Genomic DNA, 24852 nt, shown 5'->3' on the forward strand with positions numbered 1-24852 from the left:
CCGCCCGACACCCCCACTCACCCTCCTTCTTGTTATCCTATGTTTATTTTTGCGGGTTTGATTTAGAAAAGACACTAATTTCAGGCTTGATATTGGCAGGTGACCCGCTTACATGACGCAATAAACTACGTCTCCAATTGTCAACTTTGGTGCAGGGTGGTGCAGGTAAACATTGTACTATTGCAGTAATAAGTTCAATACTCTCTGACTATAAAGAAAAGGCAGTACTTAATTGAGGTAGGAGCCATTCTCATCAACGCCCTGAATTCCTGTATCTTTCCGCGGAGTCGATTTAGTGTTACCCACAAGTTAATCTGACCCGTGCACGCTTCCTAATCTTCCAACTACTCTCGACTACACATAAGAGAAATATCTTCGAAAAGCCTTACTAAAGGCAAAAAAGTTTTATGTAATTAGCAATACCTAAACGCTATTGATATGTTAGTTCCAGCTTGAGTAACCAATTTCAACTAATACCTGGGAATGAATCACAGTAAATCCAAGATTTATGTAACTAGTTTAGCCCGACTTAGCGAGACAAATACTGTGTTTGATGTCGTATGCCTTCACACAAACGCAAATTAGTAGGCAGACGGCGTAGTTGGAGCGAATCCGAATCAGGCACCAAGGTCGGGGCGAAGTTATTATCATTTATATGCCGTGCCTGTCCCTGAACTCTGGCCGTTAAGCGCGAGTGACGCACGGGGATTTAAATACCACCGACCCTTACCCCGGCCATAAAAATATCTCTAATGCCGACCACCCTCGGCCCTATGGTATGTGCACCCCTGTTCGTAGAAAACACGGTGATGACGAATTCTCTCTATATTAAGCCTTATCAATCTTGATAAACAAAGGGAAGGTCCGACCGAGAACGATATTTTTGTCTCGGCCGAGAACGAGACCGAGACCGAGATTCATTTGATCGGCCGAGACCGAGACCGAGAGAATTTATAAAACAGGAAAAACATGTTCAAAAAATCAATTAAATTTTATTAATCAGAATCCAGGAGGTCCGTGTTTAGTGTTTGGTTCCGTACCCAAACCTGCACCTTAACTAACCGTCAAAATGTCATCCGTGATAAAGCATTTGTTAAATATTTATACCAAAATCGCTATACCAAACGGGCGAGGAAGTTCCATTGGACGCGAGTGCGCAATAAATTCAAAATCTGAGTCTCTTTGCTGCGAGATCTGACGATTTTGATGCCGAGACCGAGACCGAGACCGAGATCTCGGTCAAATGAAGGTTGTGATGCAATAGGACGAGTAGGCGTTCATCGATTAAATTTTATAAGAATTTAATGTATTGAAGCTCGCTTTTTTACAGGTGGCTGAATTAGGACCAGCTGTTAGAGTGAGCTGTCTTTTCTACAACCCTCCGGCGTGGTAGTCAATCATATAGGTAAGCGTTATTAAACGTTATTAATTACGCTCGTTAAAATTGTAAAATCGCTATGTTTGGAAAACGATTTTGTTTAATACCGTCAGTGTCACCAATCCTATTTAATACTCGGTACTCTACTCTAATTTCCAAAAACTACATTATGCGCTTACTTTATAACTTCACAGGATAACATGAAAGCTAAGTGTTAAAGCTCCGCACGATGAAATAAAAACAGAATTATATTTTAAAACGTATATTTACGAAACGTAATATACTTAATCATTTAGCTTCCACTTCACGTCACCCTATAGACTAGGACTACATAAATCACTTGGCCTTTTTACCTTTCTTTTTCTGTTGTTTCTGTTTCCCCCTGGGAGCCTTGTTGCCCTTCATGGACTTGCCCTTCTTGCCGCGGCCCACGGTCTTCTCCTTGGCCTTCTGCGCGCGCAGATCCTTCTTCATGCGAGGGTCGACCACCTTGTAATGGCCCTTCACCCCGGTCGGCCGTTTCATACGTTTAGCCGTGGTGTGCTTCTTCGCAACTACGTACGTGACCTTTTTCTTACCGTCTGTCTGCGCTTTCTTGTACAGCGTCCTTATTTGCTGTGATTTCTCCCGCTCAGACATTTCGGCGTTTTCGATGACGGCCTCGACCTTCTTTTTCGCGCGCTCCATCTTTTTAATCATGCGCTTCTTCTTTCTAGCTTTAGCTTCGATTACTTTCTTGATTGGCCTAGTGTTGATGTCTTGTAATTTCGTTTTGTATTCCTCAGTGTATTTCTGTAACAACGAAAGAGTTCCATTAATCCATTAAATTATGTTAACAAAGGACTTAAAAATTTGCGGCAAATTTAAAAATGTATTATTTTTTTTTTCTTTTGCCACCCTTTATTGTTCAAAGGAATAACAAAACGTAGTTTGTTCTAGGTCACGAAATTGCACGCCGAGGGGCAGAATTTGCTGGCACTTAGCCAATATTGAACAAAGTCATATATCTAAGTCGAGTACTTGGGCCAGTTTTGAAACAAGCGATTACGATCAACGATCACGATGTTGGTAAACAAGCATCTAGGTATGCTATTTATAAGAGAAAACTGTATAACAGGAAGTGTAACCTTATAACAAAATGACAAATACAAAGTATTAGTGTAGTGTTGGGTAAGAAAGGTACGAGTAGTCTGGGTTTATGAGATTTCGCTTAAGGGGCTAACAAGGACTTGAAGCTATTAGCAGTAGGAACCTACTATAAAATGTATGTATACGTGAATGGGTCTTTCTATTCGGAATAAAAACTAATATCGCCTTACGCACTTAACCGGGGAGAGCTGACGGACATTGCTATCAACGTATCGAGACGTAGCGTGAGTCTTCATTTAGTAGGTATTTTAAAACAGTACTTACCTCAGGGACGACAACCTCCTTCTTCATATGTTTCTTCTCATCCTCCACGAACCAGTCCGGCAGATTCTTGTCGTTGAACGTGTACCGATTGTAAGCGTCGTCTATCAGATCTCTCTTGAACTTCTTTGACGTCGCGATCATGGTGCCGAGGGCTAGCGTCTCGGCGTCCATTTTGAGAGTCTTCTTAAGCCTTTTTAGTTCTGGAAATGATACGAATGTAATTCGTTTACTAGAGGTACAAAAAAAAAATACATCAATTAAAATAATAGTTTGGTACAGATAGGAATACTTAGGTAAATTCATATGAACGATTTCCATTTGTTCCTGCCTCATGGCAACGGTCAATTGGAGCGGAGAAAAATGGGAATACACCAATAGCCGGGCCGGGTCCACACTGGCCGCACGCCTCGCGAAGCAAAATGTCCTTGCTCATGCGCGCACGTTTACCTCGCCTGAGCAAATTTGTTCGGCAAGATGGCGGCCCTCGGTCAGCTGTTCAAAATAGTTCGCGAGGCGTGCGGCCAGTGTGTACCCGGCTTCAAAAGGCAGCATTTCCATTTATGCGTCTAAGGTCAAAGGTGTACGTACGTTATTAACATTTATAGAATATAATAAGTACGTTAATAGTATTTTATGCAACATGCGTTTAAAGGAGGTCAAAAAAGACGAGTGTCGTGGGTAACAATTTGAGGCGAAGCCGTAAATTGTTAATAAAGACGCCACGACTATTTTTTGACTCAGTGAAACACCGTTGCATACAATAATTTTTCTACGACCATGCACTTAGTTTTTAATACTTTTCTAGAATAAGTAATTTCGTGAAATTCACACTGTTTCCTGTATTTTGCACTGCCAGCGCAGCTACCCAAAGCCATCCCCCGCCGGCTTACTGCGCACGAGCGCAGTATCGTCGTAATATAACAATGCGTTGCCATGGTTACAGAGCCAAACAATGCGTGTTGAATTTTTTCGTTACTGCGCGCGTGCGCGGAAGACGGAAGGCGCTGGCTTTGGGGAATAGACTTTTATGTAGGGTTTTAAAGATCTATGCACGACCCTGTAAATGACGAATGACAGTTCGGAAGTAGAAAAAAATATTAAGGGCGTTCCCTGCGCCAATGACCTTCGATTTGAATCCATTGATATTATGATAGTTTCTATAGCTTATTATATTAACAGCATCGTCTTTAAGCAAAATAGTACTCTCATAAGTACTTCACAGCTCATTAACTATGTGATATTTGGCATCCAAGTTGAACAATTTTAGGGCCAAAAACTGGTTTTTAAGCCATAACTTTTGTTTTAGTAAGTTTAAAATTAAAATCTCTCGTGAAGGTTTAGGAATGTCAAAGGTAAATCGAAACATAATGATTTCATGTATGTAAGACCCTTTACATTAATCAAATTTCGAAAGTGTCCATGATAGACCATGTTAGACCATAATATTGTCTTTTACCGCGATAGACTATGAAATAAAACTTGGAAACGGATTAAATCGTATAATGAATTTAAAAAATAAGAACTCTTTCAGCGTTCGTGGTCAACGGGTTTTTACAAGAAATATTGGCATCAAATAATATATTTCTAAGGCAGGAATAGTTATACAATACATAAGTCAAAGTTCGAAATCGGGATGTATTTTAAATTCATTAAGAACATATTTTTATTTCATGTTAGCCATGTTTAAAAAATCATAAAAAAATAAGTATTCATTTTTTTATTATGGCTCTTACGAATAGACATAAAAATTGAAGAACCGATAGCCGTTTGTCTTATAATTCTATCTGTAAGTGCAAATTGTCAAAAATCGATGAAAACCGTGTGGAGCCCCTTAAAAAGTATGTCATAAGAATTACCTGGGTCCTGTGAAACCACTTCAAAGCCATCCTTCTTGCCACCTTTTCCCGCTTTGCCAGTAGAGGGAGCCACGTTCTTTTCCACCTCATACTCGCTGTCTGATGAATCATCGTCGTCATCATCATCATCGTCACTCTCTAAATCAGACTGTTTCCTCTTCGATCCTCTTGTTGGCGCATCATCAGTTTCCATTAGCTCGTTTGCAACAGTTTTTCCTTTAAAAAAGATTGAATTAGGTGCTATTTTGCTCTAGCCTTGCAGAGAAAGTTCTATAATCGTAGGTCAAATAATATTGTAAAAATATAAAGGCGCCGTAAATTTCAATAATATGTAGGATTGTAAAAATTAGCACACAGCTTAGTGCAGGCATAACGTGCAGGTATTCATATCACAATTTATTTCAGCTATCTGCAGTTTACAAGCGCTGGTGGCCGAGCGGCAAGCGCTGGTGGCCTAGCGGTAAGAGCGTGCGACTTTCGATCCGGAGGTCACGGGTTCGAACCCCGGCTCGTACCAATGAGTTTTTCGGAACTTATGTGCGAAATGTCATTTGATATTTGCCAGTCGCTTTTCGGTGAAGGAAAACATCGTGAGGAAACCGGACTAATTCCAATAAGGCCTAGTTACCCTTCGGGTTGGAAGGTCAGATGGCAGTCGCTTTCGTAAAACTAGTGCCTACGCCAAATCTTGGGATTAGTTGTCAAAGCGGACCCCAGGCTCCCATGAGCCGTGGCAAATGCCGGGATAACGCAAGGAGGATGATGATCTGCAGTTTATGTGTTGCAATATTTCTCCACCGTACATCAATTACCCACCTTTCTCCTTATATGTCTCAGCCAGTTTATCCAGGTCCACGCCTTCATCATCCTCCTCCTCAATATCTTTGAAGACATCCTTCTGGAACCAGAGCTCGGCCTTCATGGACCGCTTGGACACCGGATCGCGGTTGTCCAGGTCGGTCAGCAGTGGGTTATCCTTGGGGATAGTGTTTCTAGCCGGCTTGCTGTTCTTTAATGTGTTTAGTTTTGTTAGCTTGTCTATTTTCTTTGATTGCTTCTCGTCGTCCGAAAACGCTGGAAAAAGACAAGTAGGTATGCTTGACTCTGCATATCATGCTTATCAATCAATGCCTTTTGATCTGAGGTGTTACATTTTGAGAAGACAAAAACAAGGTAAGGGGACCTACCTTTGTTGCTAACGCAGCATACAAGATGCGGTAACTGTAGTCACCGGTATAAATAAGTGATGAATTTTGTACCTTGTCACTTTAATGTCGTGTTTGACATGTCATATGAAATTGTCAAACTATTAATAGCGACAAGGTACAGAAATCATCACTTATTTATTCTGGTGACTGTACCAAGTTAGTCTACCAAAAGTGTACATACCAATTTTATTAAATATTCAAATTATATGTATACTAATATACGCATACGTATTATATTAAAAAATGTAACAGATGGAATCAGGCAGACAGTTTAGTCAGTTGTCTGAGCTAAGACCGTCAACATATCCAGTATCTCCTGAGAATGCCTTGTAGAGAGGCAAATAACGAATTTTGTAGTTTTGTTGGTGGTTTGTTATATTTATTTGCGTATTTATTTTTTGCGGTGGAAGGGTGGAAACATTAAATGCATTGAATAGCATGTTATTTATTCGCAAATAAACAAAGTAATTATCTAGATTTTTGATTAAGAAATGAAAAAAGTTAAATATCTCTAATTTACCTAATGTTTCCTTATCATTTTCGTCCTCAGAATCGCTCTCCATTTCCAGTTCACTGTCAGAGTCCTTATAATAGACTCCCGACTTGTCCAGCTTAGAAGCCTCCACATCATATTTCACATATTTCTGTTTCATTTTAAACTCATCATCTGAATCAGAGTCTGGCTCTGCCACGAGATCTGGCTGTTGGTCTATTGTTCGAGCTAATTCCTGAAACATAGTCATTATTTTAGAATTAAGAAAAAGATCTATCATAAAAATGGTTCTTCAAAGTAAAAAGTGTAAAAACGACACTCACATCAGCATTTTTAATGTCAGACAATCTGAACATGTCATTGCTCTCTAGAATCGGTCCATCATCTCCCTTTAGAACCATCTTCAAGTTCATTTTCTCAGCCAACTTTTGTCTCTGCTTATTCAATTGTTTCCGCTTCCGTTTTGATTGACGACGCTCCTCATCCTGAAATTATCCAAATAGATTATACACCTTTTTTCCCGTAAATTCAACATATCGTTAGGCTCATTAACAGAAGCTACGTGGCATATTGTAGTTTTTGTCAAAATGCGAAAATATTTATGGGGCATTCTTACACAGAAAACATAAAAAAACCTCCATGACTCAGAAACTAATATTTGACCCAAAGAACCTTCCTTTAAAGTTCAACGAAATCAATTAAAACTGGTAGTATTAGTATGTAGTAGTATCAGAAAGGTACAGTCACCGGCAACAATTTCGTATGACATTTCAAACACAATGTTAAGTTAAAGTGACAAGGTACAGAAATCATCACTTATTTATGACGGTGACTGTACCAGTGGGTTACTTATGTATGAAATTCTTCATTAACTTCCTAAGCTGCTGGCCCAGAGGTTGACAACCAGCACAACAAGTTACCTGAAGTTCAGCAATCTCGGTGTCAACAGCATCCTCTTCCTTGTCCTCAGCAGGCTTCTCTTCTTCCTCCTCTTTGGGTGTTTCTTCTGTTTCCTCTTTTTTCTCCTGCACAAAAATAAAGTAGTTATAAAATAAAATGATTAACCTGTCATATAATAAGTCTAGTTGTGATCTTCAACTCGAAACAAGTGGCGATAAATTTAAACACGAAAGTATTTTTCGGTAGAAACTTGGGAGGACCCAGACTGGCCCATCTGTACTGAAAAATGTTGTATGATACATGTTTGGAACTTCCTCTTTTCCGTACTTGTATTGTAATGTACTATATAAATAGGAAATTATAATCATAACTTCTTACCTGAGAAGTTTTCAATTCCTTCATATGTTTTAACCAGCTCAACAGAGACTTAAGATCTTTCCGTCCCAAAACTTTAATATCTTGGCAACATTCCTTTATTTCTGGAGTTGTCTTAGGATGTTCCTCTATAGTTTTATCATCTATTACAATCTGAAAAATCACATTTATAATTATTAATATTTAAGTAGATATTCTGCAATTTATTCTGATCTTCTGAATAGGGATGACGGCTACATAAAAAAATGGCATTCTGTTTAGTCCGTCAGTTAGATCGTCCAAAGATATTGAACACATATTTTTCGCTTTTTCTAATTAATGAAAAAATACTAAGATATAGTTCATCAAAGTTCCGGAGTGGGGGCTTGTGACGTCACTTCTAAGCAAAAATTGTACTTAGGCGTGACGTCACGCGAAACTTCAACACACTGTACCGTCGTCATTTTTAGAAAGAAAAAATATGTGTCTAAAATTCTTTGATAATCTAACTGACTTAGTTTTTTTTAGTCGTCTCACCTATTCTAAATATAAAATCAAAATGTTATGTTACATTATTTAAGGACAACTTTAATACGATATAATATATACAGGAGAATTTCATTGACAGATTTTAGGGAAGGTAGAATAAATTATCTATCTATCTATCGTCAGTTTTCTCAACAAAATAAGGAAAAAATATTTATGTTTCTTTTAAGATTAAGTTAAAATAATCAGAGGTTGTATATACCTGTGAGCAGCCTTGTAGTAGGTCTAGCGGATCCTCTTTACCCATAAACTGTGACACAAGAACTTTGTGGTGTGTGGTGTAGTCATTTTCCTTGTAGCCCTCAGCCTTAGCCTTTTTCTGCTTCTCAGGGTGAAGCAAGTTTGTATGCTGCTTCTTAACAATCTCCAAATCCTCAAACACATATTTTGGGTCAAGGAACTTTGGGTCAATGGTATCGGGTGCAATATATCCTTGACATACAACAAATATTTCAGCAGATTCATTTCTTGACGCTTGTGGTTTGGTGGCGTGAACTTTTTTGAAGAATTGCTTCAGTACCCACAAGAGTGCATGGTAATCTTTAGATCTGAAAACTTTTGTCACAAACCAGCCTCCTTCTCTCAAGAAATGTGTGGCTAGCTTTAAAGCACTCAGTGTTAGAGTGGCTTGCTGATATGCATCATGGAGCCAGTTAAGACCCACATTAGGCGCACCATCGTGCAGCACTACATCAGCTTTCCATGTCTTTATCTCCTTTTTGATGGCAGTTTTACACTTCTCTGTGGTGATATCCTCAGTTAATCCTATGCAGCCTGGGACTGGTTTGATTGGGAACAGATCCACACCGATAACAACACTGGACAGGGGCATATTCTGATGCGCCACTTGCATCCACCCGCCAGGGGCGGCACATAAATCGAGACATACTCGAGATTTTTGCAAAAATCCAAATTTTCTGTTAAGTTGAATAAGCTTAAAGGCAGCTCTAGAACGATATCCTGTAATTTACATATTAAAAAAATCGTTTGAATATATATGCGACTACACTATATACCTGGATTAAAGTGTTTTAATATGTACAGTTTATTAAAATATACATTTTTATAATTTACATACCTGTTTCCTTAGCTAATTGATAGTATTTATCTTTACGTTGTTTTCCTACTTTTGACTTTTTGCCCATTATTTCAACCTATTGCCATTAAATTAAATAAAAGAAACACCACAAACATTAACCAGCTTTTAGGTTAAGCATGAATGTTTTGTAGGTTTGTAGGTTACAAAATTGACAACCTCGTCCACATGACGGCTGCGTTTTGTGTGTGCTACTAATACAAAAATTATCGCCATGTATCTCAAACTACCAATTTTAATCGCTTCCAAGCGCTCGTGAGCTTTTGTGTTTTTTTTTAACTATATTTGACGTTTAAAGCCGGTCCAATGTGAAGTAAAATAACATTAGGGGGAGAAATGTAATTTCACAGAATGAATAATTTAAATAAACTATGACATAGAATGATCCTTGTTAATAATTTTAAACATATAAGCTAAACATAAAATATTAGGTTACTCTAAATCTAATATTATAAAGTTACACAATATTAAATCAGAGGACTCGTGTTTTATTCCCATTGGTCATCGTCATACAATCGTAACGATTCGATAACCTTCAACAGCTCGATTAAAACAAATCGGTAGAAAATCTGTTGGCGATATGATATAATATATAAATATTTATTATAATAACTTTGTTCAATATTAAAACTTGGCTTCGATTCTTTATAAGGAATCGACTTTAACAGTTATCGATTAGTGTAAACTTATTATCAAAGAGAATATAATCACTACGTTCTAAGAGACGGAACTTCATAGTAAGTATCTGTCGAACGATTTGTATTGCACTCGAGTTCCACTTGTAGCAAAATAGGAAAATAAAATGTTGCTATATTATCATATCATTTTTTTAAATAACATTTATGGCCTGGATGCAAGTCCTTTAAGCATTATCATATCAAGAAGGTTTTATGAAGTAGTGATGTGAAAAATCGATAAAAGTGATTTTCTGAACCGATTACAACCGAAAAGGCAAGCGATAAATAGGGCCCCATAAATGAGGTTGTTAAATACTGCCCTAAACCTAGTGTTATTGTCTTAAAATGATTGAATGAATGAAAGCCCCGTAAAGCTTTATATAACTTTTATTAATTTTCATATATTCTTTACATTTTAGGATAAATAAATAATAAGTATAAGCTAATTAGCTATTAAGTACTTCTGATACAAGATATTGTAAAGTATCAACTCTTGCTATACCCTTTTCAGGGTCCATATAATATGTGCCTATTGTAAAATTATATGGTATGCAAATAAAGAACTATTGAACTATTAAACAAATTGTCTAATATTTATCATTACAATCAAAATTATGTGATTTTCGATTAAGAGGTACCTACCTAAAATGATCGTCAGAATGGCGGGTGTACATCAAGCAATCTTGGTGCGATATACTTCAGGAGTTAGTGCTAGCAATGTGCCAAATGTGCGCCAAAATTCAATCAATGTGCTCTTTAAACTCCAGAGATATTTAAGAAATTAATAATACCCGCCATTCTGACGTCAGGTCCCTTCCAGTTCTCGCTAATGGCTACCTACTCAAGGGTGAAAGTACTGCCTAGGGTTAGTGCTAGCAATACGCGTTTTACACAAAAAAGTGATCTATTTTATTTCAGCAGGCGTTTATAGATATATTTATTCAATTCCATATTACTCTCGAACGACTCTCTGAATTAGTTTGTGCTTCATACATGTGGAAGCACATTGCGAGCACTAACCATAGGCAGCACTTTCACCCTTGAGTAGGCAGTCATTAGCTAGAACTGAAATTGCACCCGCCGACCTTACGTCAGAATGGCGGGTATCATTAATTTCTTATAAGTATCTCTGGAGTTTAAAGAGCACATTTCCCGCATTTTGGCGCACATTTGGCACATTGCTAGCACTAACTCCTGAAGTACCTATACCGCACCAGGATTTCTTGATGTACATACACTAGGTTGGAGCGAAAAAACACTTTTCTGGAATTAGCAAATCTAATAGTTATCAATCAATGCCCCTTAGTCTATGAAGCCTTTGTGCAAATTTTCAGCTTTTTAAATCAATATCTTCAGCCTCCGCATTAGGTTTTAAATTTTGAAAATCTCATACAAGCTTGAAAATTCAACTTTCAGTTTTAAACATTTTTTTCGGTAGTATTATGTTCAGTATACATTACTGATACATATTATTACAAGAAACTACCAAAAGTTGCGAAAATAGCATTAAAAATCGCAAATGTTCAGTATTTTAGCGGCTATTTTGGCCAATGTAGGTACTGAAACTAGGCAAGCTTTGGCGGTTTTGACACTATTTTGGCAATTTTTGGTAGTTTCTTATAATTATATGTATCAATAACATATACTAAACATAATTCTGTCGAAATTTTTTTATCTGAAAGTTGAATTTTCAGGTTTGTACTTATGAGATTTTCAAAATTTCAAACCTAATGCGGAGGCTGAAGATGTTGATTTAAAAAGCTGAAAATTTGCACAAAGGCTTCATAGACTAAGGGGCATTGATTGATAACTATTAGGTTTGCTAATTCCAGAAAAGTGTTATCACACCCACTTAGCCTGTTTTTGATAGTACAACATGTTTAAGATCGTGTTAGTTTAAATCAATTTGTTTAAGTTTTACAATTTGACTTAGATATTTGAAACTATTCGTAAACTGATCAATGTTCATTTTCAACTGCCTCAGTTACAAAAAGTACCTATTAACTGTATAATGCTAAACACACGTTAAACGTTTAGGGATTCCGATATAGAACCAAACTAACAGCTTACAGCTTACACCAAAACAACCTAATTCTATTAATAATCTGCACTACTACAATGGTGTGGTGATGTAAAATACAAATTATAGAATCGTCCTACAATAAGCCTGCATAGATTTTAATAGCCCCGCCTCTGCAAGGGTTAAGGTCAAAATAGAAGGCAAGAACATTAACTCTGAAGCCGGCATGTTAGACCTGGGCATACCACAAGGCTCTGCGCTTGGAAATACCCTGTTTCTAATATTCGTAAACGACCTTCCTACCTCTGTTGCCGAAGGCATGACGGTACTGTTTGCTGACGACACAACCGTGGTGGTGAAGGCGCATCGCATACATTCTTACAGCTATGTATTAGAACTGACAAGTATAGGGCGATTCTCAGAGATGACGTTCGGTGCCTGATTTCGGTGCTGATTTTTATTTACTTACTACTTTTTTGATACATCAGTCTATTTACTAAAATCTAGCCCAAATATAAAAAATATTGGTGGTGGAGGCCTCCATTAGAACCTTATAATTTGTAAGAAATCTGACATTTTAAAACCACCGAAATTATGTATGGGCACTGTAATCAATTTGCACCACGGAATTCAATTTTTTACACATTATTCCACATTTCAACTTTATATATAATTTATTATTTAATTTGACGACAGGTCATGTAAAAAGGCTCATAATCGCGCTATTTTACTAAATTTAACATGGTAATATACTAGTCATTATCGAGTAGTGAATTTTGTACCCATACTATGGTTTAATTTGCTTACAAACATAGTTTTATGTTTTTACAAAGTATATCCTACTATTTAAGTATGAAATGTTAGAAAATAATAAACAAAACCCAATTTACAACGCGGCAATCGAAGTCGGTGGTCACTTTTTTGATATCGGTGGTCAAAAAATCCACCGAAACCACGGAAATCAACACCACTGATATCAAATTTTATCGTTTTTTTGGAGATAACTGAAATAGCATGCATGATACAGAGGAGATGTCATAATGCCGAAATAACATCATTTCAAGGATTTATTAGTACCTTACATAACGACAAATGCACTAAAACTGTGAGAGTAAATTGAACCACCGAATCTTAAAAAACATGGGACCAAACCCACCGAATGACTGAGAAACCTTTAAAAAGTCCCCTTTATGAAACGCTACTGCATCTCCTCTACACTGAATGGTTAAAAAATAGCTAAAACATACTATATTTGTGCCACTATGTCCCTGATCTACTAATTTGTAAGAGTACTGTCATGTTTAACAAATTACACCGAAATCAGTCACTAGCCCGGGACACATCGTAAATTTGTCTTTACTGGATAAGTTTAGCTAACATATTATTTTTATATAGAAAATATTATAGGTTAACTAACACCTTATACGTGAATATCTATATCAACTGCGATCAACAACTCCATCTTGAGTTATGATTTTTTGTTTTGCAAATTCTGGGTGCGGGACACGCCCACCGAAGGTAATTTTTCGCGTTTAATATTTTATTACTTATATTATACAAATAATAAATAAATAATTTTATAGTGTACCAAGTAGAACAGAGGCTATAGATTATGCCTGAATTAATTCAGATTTTTAGAACAGTCCGTTCTGACGTTTTTTGCCCCGGACACGTAAAAACGCGCCTCCTGAGAAATGCCCTATAGTGGATGGCTAGAATTTGCTTAGCCCTTAGGTAGCATATTCTAAACTATCTATCCCTAATTGTACTATTATATATTCTGTGCCCTAATATAGTCAGCATCAGAAGTAGCTAAGCAAGCGAGCGTTATAGTCTTAATAACGATAAGGTCGTGCCAAAGCTCATTGTGAGCCCGCTTAGCAAGTTCTGCTGCAGACTGTACAAATGATGATGGAAATGTTCCTGTGTGAGTGCATTCAGTTTTGTATCGGTACTTTTCTTTCGGTATTCTGCCCTTTTCCCAATAAAATCGGCCAAGAGCGTGTCGGGCCAAGCACAGTGTAGGGTTCCGTAGTTTTCCGTATTTTTCTCAAAAACTACTGAACCTATCAAGTTCAAAACAATTTTCCTAGAAAGTACTTATGAAGTTTTACTTTTGTGATTTTTTTCATTTTTATTTCCTAGTTGACTACGGAACCCTAAAAACGTTTTGCAAGATTCAACTTGCCAAGAATCGTTTCGCAATAGTTTCATTTCCCAAATCAATGTTTAGCAAAAGTCGCGGGTACAGCTAATATCTATAAAAATAACTAAGTAACTTTTTGATTTAAAGGGGTAAAAAGAAGGGTTTATATGTTTATATTCCCATACAAATTGCGTTTTACATTCCCAGTTAATTACTTATAAATAAGACTTTACGCGAACGAAGTCGCGAGTACAGCTAGTATCCTAATAAATATATAAAAATATTCACAGGATAATAATATTGGGTTGGTAAGAAAGTAATGAGTGATCGATTGAATTCCACATAAATTTTTGAGAGAGTTCTAGAATCTTCTATGGTCGAAAGTATATAAAGGGCGAGTCGCACAGTTTCTCGTCAGTCATTCACTAGCTGTCGCCGAGCTAATATAAGGAAGAAAATGAACGAATTAAAAGTGCATGTAAGGCATTGCTTACTATATGAATTTCAGTCTGGCCATTCAGCCGCCGAAGCAGTGCGTAATATATGTCAGCGTGTTGCTCCTGAAGTTGTGTCTGAGGCCACCGCGAAACGATGGTTCCAGCGGTTTTGTAGTGGCGACTTTTCATTATCAGATCAACCTAAGTCTGGTCGACCGGTGAAGATTGATGTAGCCAAATTAAAAACTTTAATTGAAGGAGATCCGAGGCTAACGAGTCGTACTCTTGCTACCGAGTTAGGCTGCTCTCATGTCACCATAGAAACACATTTACACGAGTTGGGAAAAACTACAAATACAGTGTTTGGATACCGCACGAACTTGATAGAGATCAACTAAACCGCCGTGCCGATATCTGCATACAACTTCTGTCTTTTCGCCGCACATTCAACTGGTTGGACCATCTTATCACTGGAGATGAAAAATGGGTCTTATATATAAATCACACACGCAAACGTCAGTGGCTAGCTCCAAATGAAAAAGGAATAGAGGCACTAAAAACAGAGCCTCACCCGAAAAAAGTTATGCTGTCCATTTGGTGGGATATTCATGGTATTATTTACTGGGAACTCCTACCAAGTAGAATGACTGTTACCGCATCAGTATACTGTAATCAGTTTGAAAATTTAAACCAAAAAATCTGTCAGAATCGTCCACAGCATGCTAAAATTTTTTTCTTACACGACAATGCTCGCCCACACATTGCAAAAGTGACTCGGCTAAAGCTATTGGAACTAGGTTGGAAAGTGATACCTCATCCACCGTACTCTCCAGACTTGGCACCTACGGATTACGCATTGTTCAGATCGCTAAGCAATGCTTTGAATGAAAAAAAGTTCGGTGATCAAGCCCATTTACGACAGTACATAGCTGAGTTTTTTTAATCTAAACCTAAGAACTTCTTCGCCGATGCTATTCATTCTTTACCAGAACGATGGAGACAAGTAGTAGATAACGAAGGCCGTTATATTTTTGATAAATGATTAAAATAATAAATTAAATAAAAATTACAATATTATTTATGATTCGCTCATTACTTTCTTACCAACCCAATATATTATTATTTTCTCCTCACTAACTCGGAAAGGGTCCTTTTTGGGACACCGCCTTTTTGATACCAAATATTTATCTAGCGGCTCCGTGTTGCTGTGCTTTTTTGTACGTGTCAGCAGATTTTTCTTCTTGAGCAGATAACGAAATATTAATTCTTTGACACTGTCGTCTTATTAACATAACGGCCAGCCGTACTATCAATTTGTGAAAAATTTGAGTGCGGTGTTCGTCACAACTTATAAAAGAGCCATCCCCATTAGCCATGAAGAACGTAATTGCTTGGTTAGCTATATTGTTTGTGTGAAGAATAGGCACAATTTCTTTTTCAAACACGTTGACGCAGTTTGACACAAACTTGCAAACCTTCCAGTTTGGATAGGTTAAAGAGGGCCTATCCTTCCACCACTCCTTCAGTTGTATGTAAATTAACGAAGGATCATCTCGATTCGCGGCGGTCAGAGATTCCTTGCACTTCTCACAGTTGTGTGTTTTTAAAACGACCATAGCCAAATACCCACTAACATATACAACTGCTTGACCTTCGATTGTCAACAGATCATTCGCAGTCTCATCTTCATCATCATCGTCCGGCAAATGGAGTAAAATTGCTAAGGATTCCGGGTCATCTTTAGTGAACGAAGATCCGAAATCTTTACTGCATCCTGGATGTTGTTTGTGATCATCTTCGCTAGCTTTTTCGCTAGATTTGTTTTCGGAGTTGCACGACGTAGATTTAAAAACTATGTCATGTAAGTCGGACAGCAAATTGTTTGTGTCTTTCATGCAGTTCGCACCACGGCTGTGCGGAGCAGACATCCCCGAAAGAATTGCGGTTTTTAAAGCTGCCACAAATGAGGAAACTGTGGGATGTCTGTTTGTGGGGCTGTGCTGTCTTAGAACACCAAAAAGATTTTCCAGTGAATCCTGGTTTAACTGTCTAAGGTTTAAATATTCAAAACCGAGGCGTTGCACTTCGGACCAAATGTCTCTTAAAGAGCATAAGGTTGTAAGGTATCCATGAATGCACCTCACATTTGTGGCTCGAATGCCATTATCACTAAAAAAGCTAACGGTTTCGAGCATTTTTCTGCAAGCGGCCCATTTTTTAATATGATCTGTTTTTTTGGATACATTTTCCCTTATGCCCCGTTTGACATCATCTGGTCCAGATGGACCATTTGTATAATCGAACAGCTGGTCCAGTCTTTGAATGTTCTCACCTGACTCGTTGAGAACTTTTTTTTTGACGGGTTTTGCTCAAGCAAAGCTTGCATCTTTAATACGATTGCCACCGAATTACTTAAAGCCTGTGAGGCATATTTCACCTTCATCTTTGCCCTGTATTTTGGGTTGACGTGGTTGGGACTTATTTTCGTCAAATAAAGCATATTGACTTTATTGATCTCTTCTATTTCTCTCAAAACGTTCCATTTTAAGGTAATGCCGCCCATTTCCATATTCCCGTATTTCAAGATATTATTTCTGATCGATTTAAAAAGGTGAGGCACATCATAAATTATATATATTTTTCTGTCACCTACATGGAAATAATTTTGGATGGATGGGCCCTGCTCAGAAGGTGATTGTTGCTTTAGTATTGCCATCGCTCCCATGTTTGTTGGACCCTGGTCGCAGACAGTGGCAAGCACGTTAAATCCTATCTCGTTTATAACCTTTATTGTTGATTTTACTATTGCAGCTAATTTTTCCGAAGGTATTGTACCTTTGACAAAGTAAAATGCCAGAGGTTGCTTGAACTTTCTACGTATGCCTTGTAGCATTAATACTAAGGCGTGATCCGCTAGCAGGCCGCTCCTTTCACCATGGCCCAAATCTGTGAACCCGTCCACGTTATCATTCCCTACGTTGTAAATTAGTCGCGGTTTTATCGCTATTTCGTCGAATAGTAATGAGCAGTATTTATCCTTTTTAAAGTTTGCCGCAGTTTTCTGCAAAAACTCCAATACTTGCTTGCTGATGCCAGCTTCCATTGGGACTTTCTTCAAAATATTTTGTAGCGTTTTAATACTAGGTATTGGCACCAAATGTTGGAGATATCGATATGCTTTTGGAGACCTCTTAAATATAGACAAACAGGAGATTTTATATTTTGTTGTCCATCGGCGACCTCGAGGTTTGCGATTTTGGTTTTGGATTGCCATAGTAACAATTTCTTTCAGGAATGGCGACTCCAAGTTTTTTATCAACTTTGCGTTTTTATTGAGTGATCGTATGCTAGATTTAGCTTTCTTTAATTCCTTCAGTAATTCCTTAACTCTCGTGTCGCAATCTGTAACCAAGATTAAATAGATTAAAAAAAACAAGTCATTTAACCTGGTATAAGTTGGTAATCCAACTCACGGATCCAACTACATAATACAGTCGAATTAAGAGAGCGCAGAACAAATTTAGCAAAAACGGCAGTCACCGTTAAAGTTGTGATTGTGACGTTCGCAATTCTTTATGCATTTCTTTATGCAAGATACATTTAATTATCATCTCAAAGAGTGTCTCTACTATAGTAATAGGTTGACAATCTAAAATAAATGTATAGTTTAAAAACACTAGAAAAACACGCTTTTATACGTGAAAAATATAAAAGCCAAAAATATTTTTAGGGTTCCGTAGTCAACTAGGAACCCTTATAGTTTCGCCATGTATGTCTGTCCGTCCGTCCGTCCGTCGGTCCGCGGATAATCTCAGTAACAGTAAGCACGAGAAAGCTGAAATTTGGTACCAATATGTACCCCCCCCCTACATGTAAAGTGGGGGCTGATATCCTGCCGGTCCGAATCTACTCAAAACTATAACGCTACAGTCCCGGGTTCGAATCCCGGTAACGGCATTTATTTGATTGATGATATTTGTTCCTGAGTAATGGGTGTTTTTTTATGTTTATATAATACATATTACAATATCTCTCAATCTCTCTTTCAATACCTGTCACTGCAATGTCACAGTTTTCGTTTTCTTTCAACCCCTTACTTGCCAAGAGTGGCACTGAAGCTTTAGTAGTTTCATGTGTTCTGCCTACCCCTTTATGGGATACAGGCGTGATTGTATGTATGTATGTATATTACAATATATATCTACCAAAATTTGTCTATTTGATTGGAATGTGATAAATAATTTAATCTCACTATTGTACTGTAGTAGTTAAGTATTAAACTATTGTACCTAGTAGTATTTAAGCACCTAGGTTAAGATTGCTGCGCCCTTGCAGGGTTCATATTATGTACCTAATTACTTAAGACTTAAATATGAATGCAATAAATGCTTATGACTTATGACTAACTTAGCCCTCGCTTCGCTTTGATCAATAATAGGTTTGTTATAACGTTGAAAACGTAACGTTCAAAGTTCATTACGTGGCCTTTCTCACAAGCGCAAATACACTATGATACGAAATGTATAATGTAAATGTATTTATCTCCGGGCTTCATTATCAGACCTTGAAACCTAATCGTGGTCAAAGTTCATTAAAAGACTTTTCTGAGAAACCTCAAAACAGCTATGATACGATGTTCCATCATGTATAGTTCCATTTCATATCTTCCGGCTCCATCGTCAGACCTTGAAACCTAATCGTAGTCAAAGTTCATTACAAGACTTTTCTAAGAAACCCAAAAACATCTATGATACGATGTTCCATCATTTAGTTCCAGTTCATATCTTCCAGCTTCATCATCAGACCTTGAAACCTAATCGTAGTCAAAGTTCATTACAAGACTTTTCTAAGAAACCCAAAAACATCTATGATACGATGTTCCATCATTTAGTTCCAGTTCATATCTTCCAGCTTCATCATCAGACCTTGAAACCTAATCGTAGTCAAAGTTCATTACAAGACTTTTCTAAGAAACCCAAAAACATCTATGATACGATGTTCCATCATTTAGTTCCAGTTCATATCTTCCAGCTTCATCATCAGACCTTGAAACCTAATCGTAGTCAAAGTTCATTACAAGACTTTTCTAAGACACCCAAAAACAGCTCAGCATCATCTCTCTTTCTGTCTGGATGATCTTCCCCTTTCCTTTGTATCTTCGCTCCTGAACATCTAGGTGATCAATGCTTTAAAATCTATTAATTGATTTAAATTTAATTGATTTTGCAGTCGCACTGATGAGCATTGTTAGTATTGTTACTGACTGTTAGTTTGCCATCTATCAAGAACATATTTGATGATGACTTGCTTGTGGATGAACTAAATCTTATATATTAATACAATGTATAATCTACCTACATCTAACACCTAGAGACATTGCTGCTTTACTGCCCGATACTTGTGTACCTTACCCATAACAGATATAATTCCCAATTGAATGGAGGCAATGTCAAACTGTAACCGACATTTCCCAATTTAATGGAGGCTATGTAAACCCGTAACCGACATTTCCCAATTTAATAGAGGCTACGTCGCCCATAACCAACACTTCCCAATTTAATGGAAGCTGTAGAAATCGTCCCACGATAAGTCTGCATAGATTTTAATAGCCCCGCCTCTGCAAGGGTTAAGTAAACGTCATAATTTCATCAAAGTTTGACGTTTAAAATAACATCTGCACTGGCGAGGCTGTGAAATTCATTGCACACTTATCGTGGGACGATTCTATCAACTCCTTATAGATATTTACTAACTTAATGGAGGCTATTGCCCATTGTCGTAATGCCACCACACTACCACAAGTACAACACAGCAAATTTTTAGGCATCACACTGGATTCCAGTCTCAAATGGGACGCACACATAGATGATAATCTATTATATAAGTATTTTCTACGTATATAAGTATTTATATATTATATATATCCTTGTCTGAGTACCCACAACACAAGCCTTCTTGAGCTTACCGTGGGCCTCAGTCAATCTGTGTAATAATGTCCTATAATATTTATATTTATATTATGTGGTAAACTATCAAGCGCATACTATGCCTTGGGTCGACTATCTCGAGTCTTACCCTCCAAAGAACTCCGTTCGTCACCGTTCCTCACTTTTCCACTCAGTTATGTGTTACGGTTTAGAATTATGGGCTACGGCGGCCGAATGGCGACGTGTCTTCATTCTACAAAAGCGAGCTGTGCGCATTATATCTTATGTTCCAACTAGTACTCCGGCTTAGAACCTACCTATTCAAAGAGAACAATATTCTCACACTGCCTACTCAGTACATTTATGAGGTGGCAAAACACTTCAATGAAAATTTGGACACATTATAACCGTTCAAAAAAATCACCCGCACCAGACAGGGTTCGAAAAATCAACTCCAAACTCATACTACCAAACTGACTAAGTCGTCTAAAATCATGTTTTACGTAGGACCTAGAATTTTCAACAAACTCCCAGCAGAAATAAAAAATGCAGGCAGTACCTACCAATTTTTAAAAAAGTTAAGAAAATAGCTCTTAGAATTACTCCTTTTATGACATAAAAGAGTTTTTTGATCTACCTAATAACTTATAAATAGTATAAAATAATTGTTTAATAATATACCCATATCTTAATATTTGAAATTGTAATGAGACGAAATTGTAATAATCTGAATTGCTGTTAAATAACTGATGGACGTGTAATATTTATAATATATCGTCACTACTTTTAAAAAATCTCGTATCTCACGCTGTCCCTCAAAGTTAAAACGCAGTAAGTCTATATGCATTTCATACATACTTACTACAATTTTCTTTTTATTGATAGACGAAGATACAAGTTTTTTTTAAAGTAGTGACGATATTATTGATAAAATCTTAACTCTCATAGAAGGTTTTTTTTAAACTAGTGAGATAAAAATAATATTACCTGTCTCTGAATTTGTTTGCTTTGATTTTCGATCTTCAGAAGTCACACTGGATCCAGGCAACTTGTTCACCAAACGGGGACGCTTGGCGGGTATTGGGTCTGAAATTAAATAGTGTTTATAAATCAGAATAAGGTTGGGGAGGGCAAAATTGGTCTAACGTTTAGTAGTATTATTTAACGTCATAGTAGATCATCCTGCATAAATTCTTGGATTGTATAGCAGAGTGTAGCAGTAGACGTATCTTAACTACAAAACTTCATTACGTTTTTCTCGTCACGATCAAGTGCAATGCCAGTAGCCCTTTACAAGTCGGCTTATATCTAATGCTATTTTATGGAGTCCCCATGAACATCAGTATACTCTTATGTTGGAGAGGATGCAAAAAACTTTTGTACGTACGCTTTCTTGTCCGTAAACTCTAAGGGTACGATCCACATCTGTATCCCACCCTTTACGTCTTTGGGATGGTATAAGTAATACACTTCCCTAGAGTGCAGGAGAAATATAGCTCTCATAAAGTTATTCTTTAATACGCGGCCAAATTCCTAACCCTTCCAATGCTATCTCTCATTTCATTAAAAGTTCGCCCTATCAGTGGCATAGAACTCCGCCCCCGTCCACAAACTCTATTCGCTATCCCGACAGCACGAACTTACGCTTTATCACACTCTCCGCTACACCATGCATTAACTCTTCTAAATGAAATATTGGGACGGTTGGTGGCCCAGCGGTAAAAACCTGCGACTTTTTAGGAAGTTAAATTATCTTTTTAAAAATATCGGTGAACGAAAACATCGTCAGGAAACCTGACTTGTCCCAATAGCGCATAAGTACCTACCCTCTGAGTTATTTTAAGGTCATGACAGACAGTCGGTTAAACCTATACTTACCAGCGGTGTTTCGATAAGGTTGTTTTCTTTTTTGTATTTCAGGAACTATTGAAGACCTACTAGGCCCAGGCAGTTCGTCTGTAAGCCGGTGGCATTTCGCGGCTACTGGAGCTAAAATCAAACAACACTTAAATTAAAATAACGCTTTACTTAGCCTCAACCCGCGACTATCATGATTATGACATTAAAGTTATGAGCGGTTTATCATACCTAGGTACGTAAAAAACCGCCATTGTGATTCTTACAATGTGAAAAACTCGAAAGTTCACACACATACATACACAGACGACGGAATATTATTATATGAGTAGGTAACCGCTTCCGTCGAATAGGCTAGTTTCCTGTACTTAAAATAAAATATGTTATGCAGTGCACGAAATAAAGCACCACATAATTAGAAGAAAAATATGGACAGTAGTTATGTTTAAACATGATTATTATTAAATAAGTCAAAGAGAAAGATATAAAGTAAATGAATTAACCGTGACATCACTCCTCAGTATTTCATAGTAATTCCATATTTGCAAATCGTTTCAACAGTTCTTAAAAAGAAGCTGATTTGACCATTAGGAAACTAGCCTATTCTCAGCGTCGGTGAAAAAGTATGAACATTAGGTACCATTTAAAGTTCCAGTGTGCGTATTAGGTTCCTCTTGATCAAGTCGGTGGACAGCATCTGAAACTGGACATAATTTGCAACTTGTTAATAGTTTTTACAGTCTCTAATATCTGAAAAGTGTGATCCAATGAAAATTACGGAGCAAATGTTGTAACTAGATGATCATTAAATATGATTAAAGTTTTTGCAAAAATTTCATTTTTGGCACAAGCTTTTATCGACAACTGTACCTTTCTTTCACAGTCATCTACTGCTCTCCGAGTAGTTTCTAAAAACCCTTACTCGGTGGGGATACGACGTTTCATAACAGAGTTCCTATGCCCACCTTTCTGCTCCATCATCAGATCAGCTCCATGATACCATAATATTGCAATGTCACGTGATTTACACATGTGTGCAAAATTTCAGATCAATCAGAAATCGGATAGTGGGTCAAATTTAGCTTCTACGTTTTGACGCACACAGCTTGTAAAAAATATCCTCTACCTTCCCATTCTTTAAGCACAGCACGCGAGAAAGCTTCGCACGCGGGTGCTACATATTTAATTCCTGTCGGATCGTACCAATGAGTATTTCGGAAATAACGAGTATGTACGAAATATCATTCGATATATGTACTTATTAAGTACCAATCGCGTTTCGGTGAAGGAAAACACAGTGAGGAAACCGGACTACTTAATCCCAATAAGGTTTAGTTAGCCCTTGGGTTAGAAGGTTAGGTGGCATTGCTTTCATAAAACTAGTGCTCACACCAAATCTTTGGAGTAGATTACCAAATATGAAAAAGTATGAACATTACCATTTAAAGTTCCAGTGTGCGTAGGTTCCTCTTGATCAAGTCGATGTACAGCATCTGAAACTGAACATAATTTGCAACGTGTAAGTAATAATAGAACGTTGTATACGTTATTATAGGTATAATTATAGGACACACAAGCTTTTTCCCGCGGCTTCGCTCGCGCTCTATCCCTTCACTTATCTCCACTTAAAAAATCACGTCAATTCGTCGCTCCGTTTTGCCGTGAAAGACGGAAAAACAAACAAACACACACACTTTCCCACTTATAATAGGTATAGGTAGTATGGATTCTTACACAAATTGACTCGAAGTCCTGCAGTAAGCTCAAGAAGGCTTGTATTATGGGTAGGTACTCACAACAATATTATAAATAATATATTATACAAATACATAGAAAACATCCATGACTCGCAAACATAAAATATCTGTGTTCATCACACAAATAAATGCCCTTTCCGGGATTAGCACCCAGGACCATCCGCCAGTGGCGTGCCTAGGGTTTCAAAGTGAGGCAAGCCGAAAGGTACGTTTTGGCAATATCTAACTACTTAATCTTCAATTTTCGAACTCACAGCCCTACAAAATGTTCTATTACGCGCCGCACTTTTCTGAGAAATACACAAGCCGGGCGTTGGTTTTCGCGCGGAAATAATGTCTCGTTTTTGGGCAAAATTTAACTACTTTACCTTGCCTTCGTCGAGTAATATGTGTACCACGCATTTGTCACCGTCACAAGAAACAAATTCATCCATTGTCAATTGGATTTTTAAACGAATTAAACACTTAATAACAAGAAAACGAAGAAGAGCACATTCACTTAACGCAAATAAAACTTTCGACTAAATAATAATACACTTGAAGTTGTCAATCAAACGCGCGCTCAATCTTGTTCCTCACTTCATACCAAAAGCCCGGATCGTGGAACAAATGTTCTATATATACCTACAAATAGTTATATAAGTTGCTAGGCAGAATGTAGGCTAAAAGCTAGGAAAAAAAGGATGCAAGAGCAAGCCCCATTGCAAGCCAACGAGTGCGAGCGAGCAAGATATAGCTGAACCTTAAACAAAGGATACTATAGACTAGACAGCCAAATAATAATACC

The 24852-nt window shown here is 37.5% G+C and overlaps 1 protein-coding gene across 1 annotated transcript; it reads right to left on the reverse strand.

The window, feature by feature from the left end:
* Positions 1-1624: 1624 nt before the first annotated feature.
* Positions 1625-9372, reverse strand: LOC125227943 (pre-rRNA 2'-O-ribose RNA methyltransferase FTSJ3). The gene is made up of 10 exons (XM_048132351.1): positions 9227-9372; positions 8351-9108; positions 7627-7776; positions 7269-7373; positions 6672-6833; positions 6376-6583; positions 5464-5721; positions 4648-4863; positions 2792-2991; positions 1625-2170 (listed from the first exon to the last, which is right to left on the reverse strand). The coding sequence occupies exons 1-10, from the start codon at positions 9291-9293 to the stop codon at positions 1715-1717; spliced, it is 2580 nt and encodes an 859-aa protein (XP_047988308.1). The 5' UTR covers positions 9294-9372; the 3' UTR covers positions 1625-1714.
* Positions 9373-24852: the final 15480 nt, after the last annotated feature.

Source organism: Leguminivora glycinivorella, chromosome 7 (genome assembly GCF_023078275.1).
Source record: "Leguminivora glycinivorella isolate SPB_JAAS2020 chromosome 7, LegGlyc_1.1, whole genome shotgun sequence".
Classification (NCBI taxonomy): Eukaryota; Metazoa; Arthropoda; class Insecta; order Lepidoptera; family Tortricidae; genus Leguminivora; species Leguminivora glycinivorella.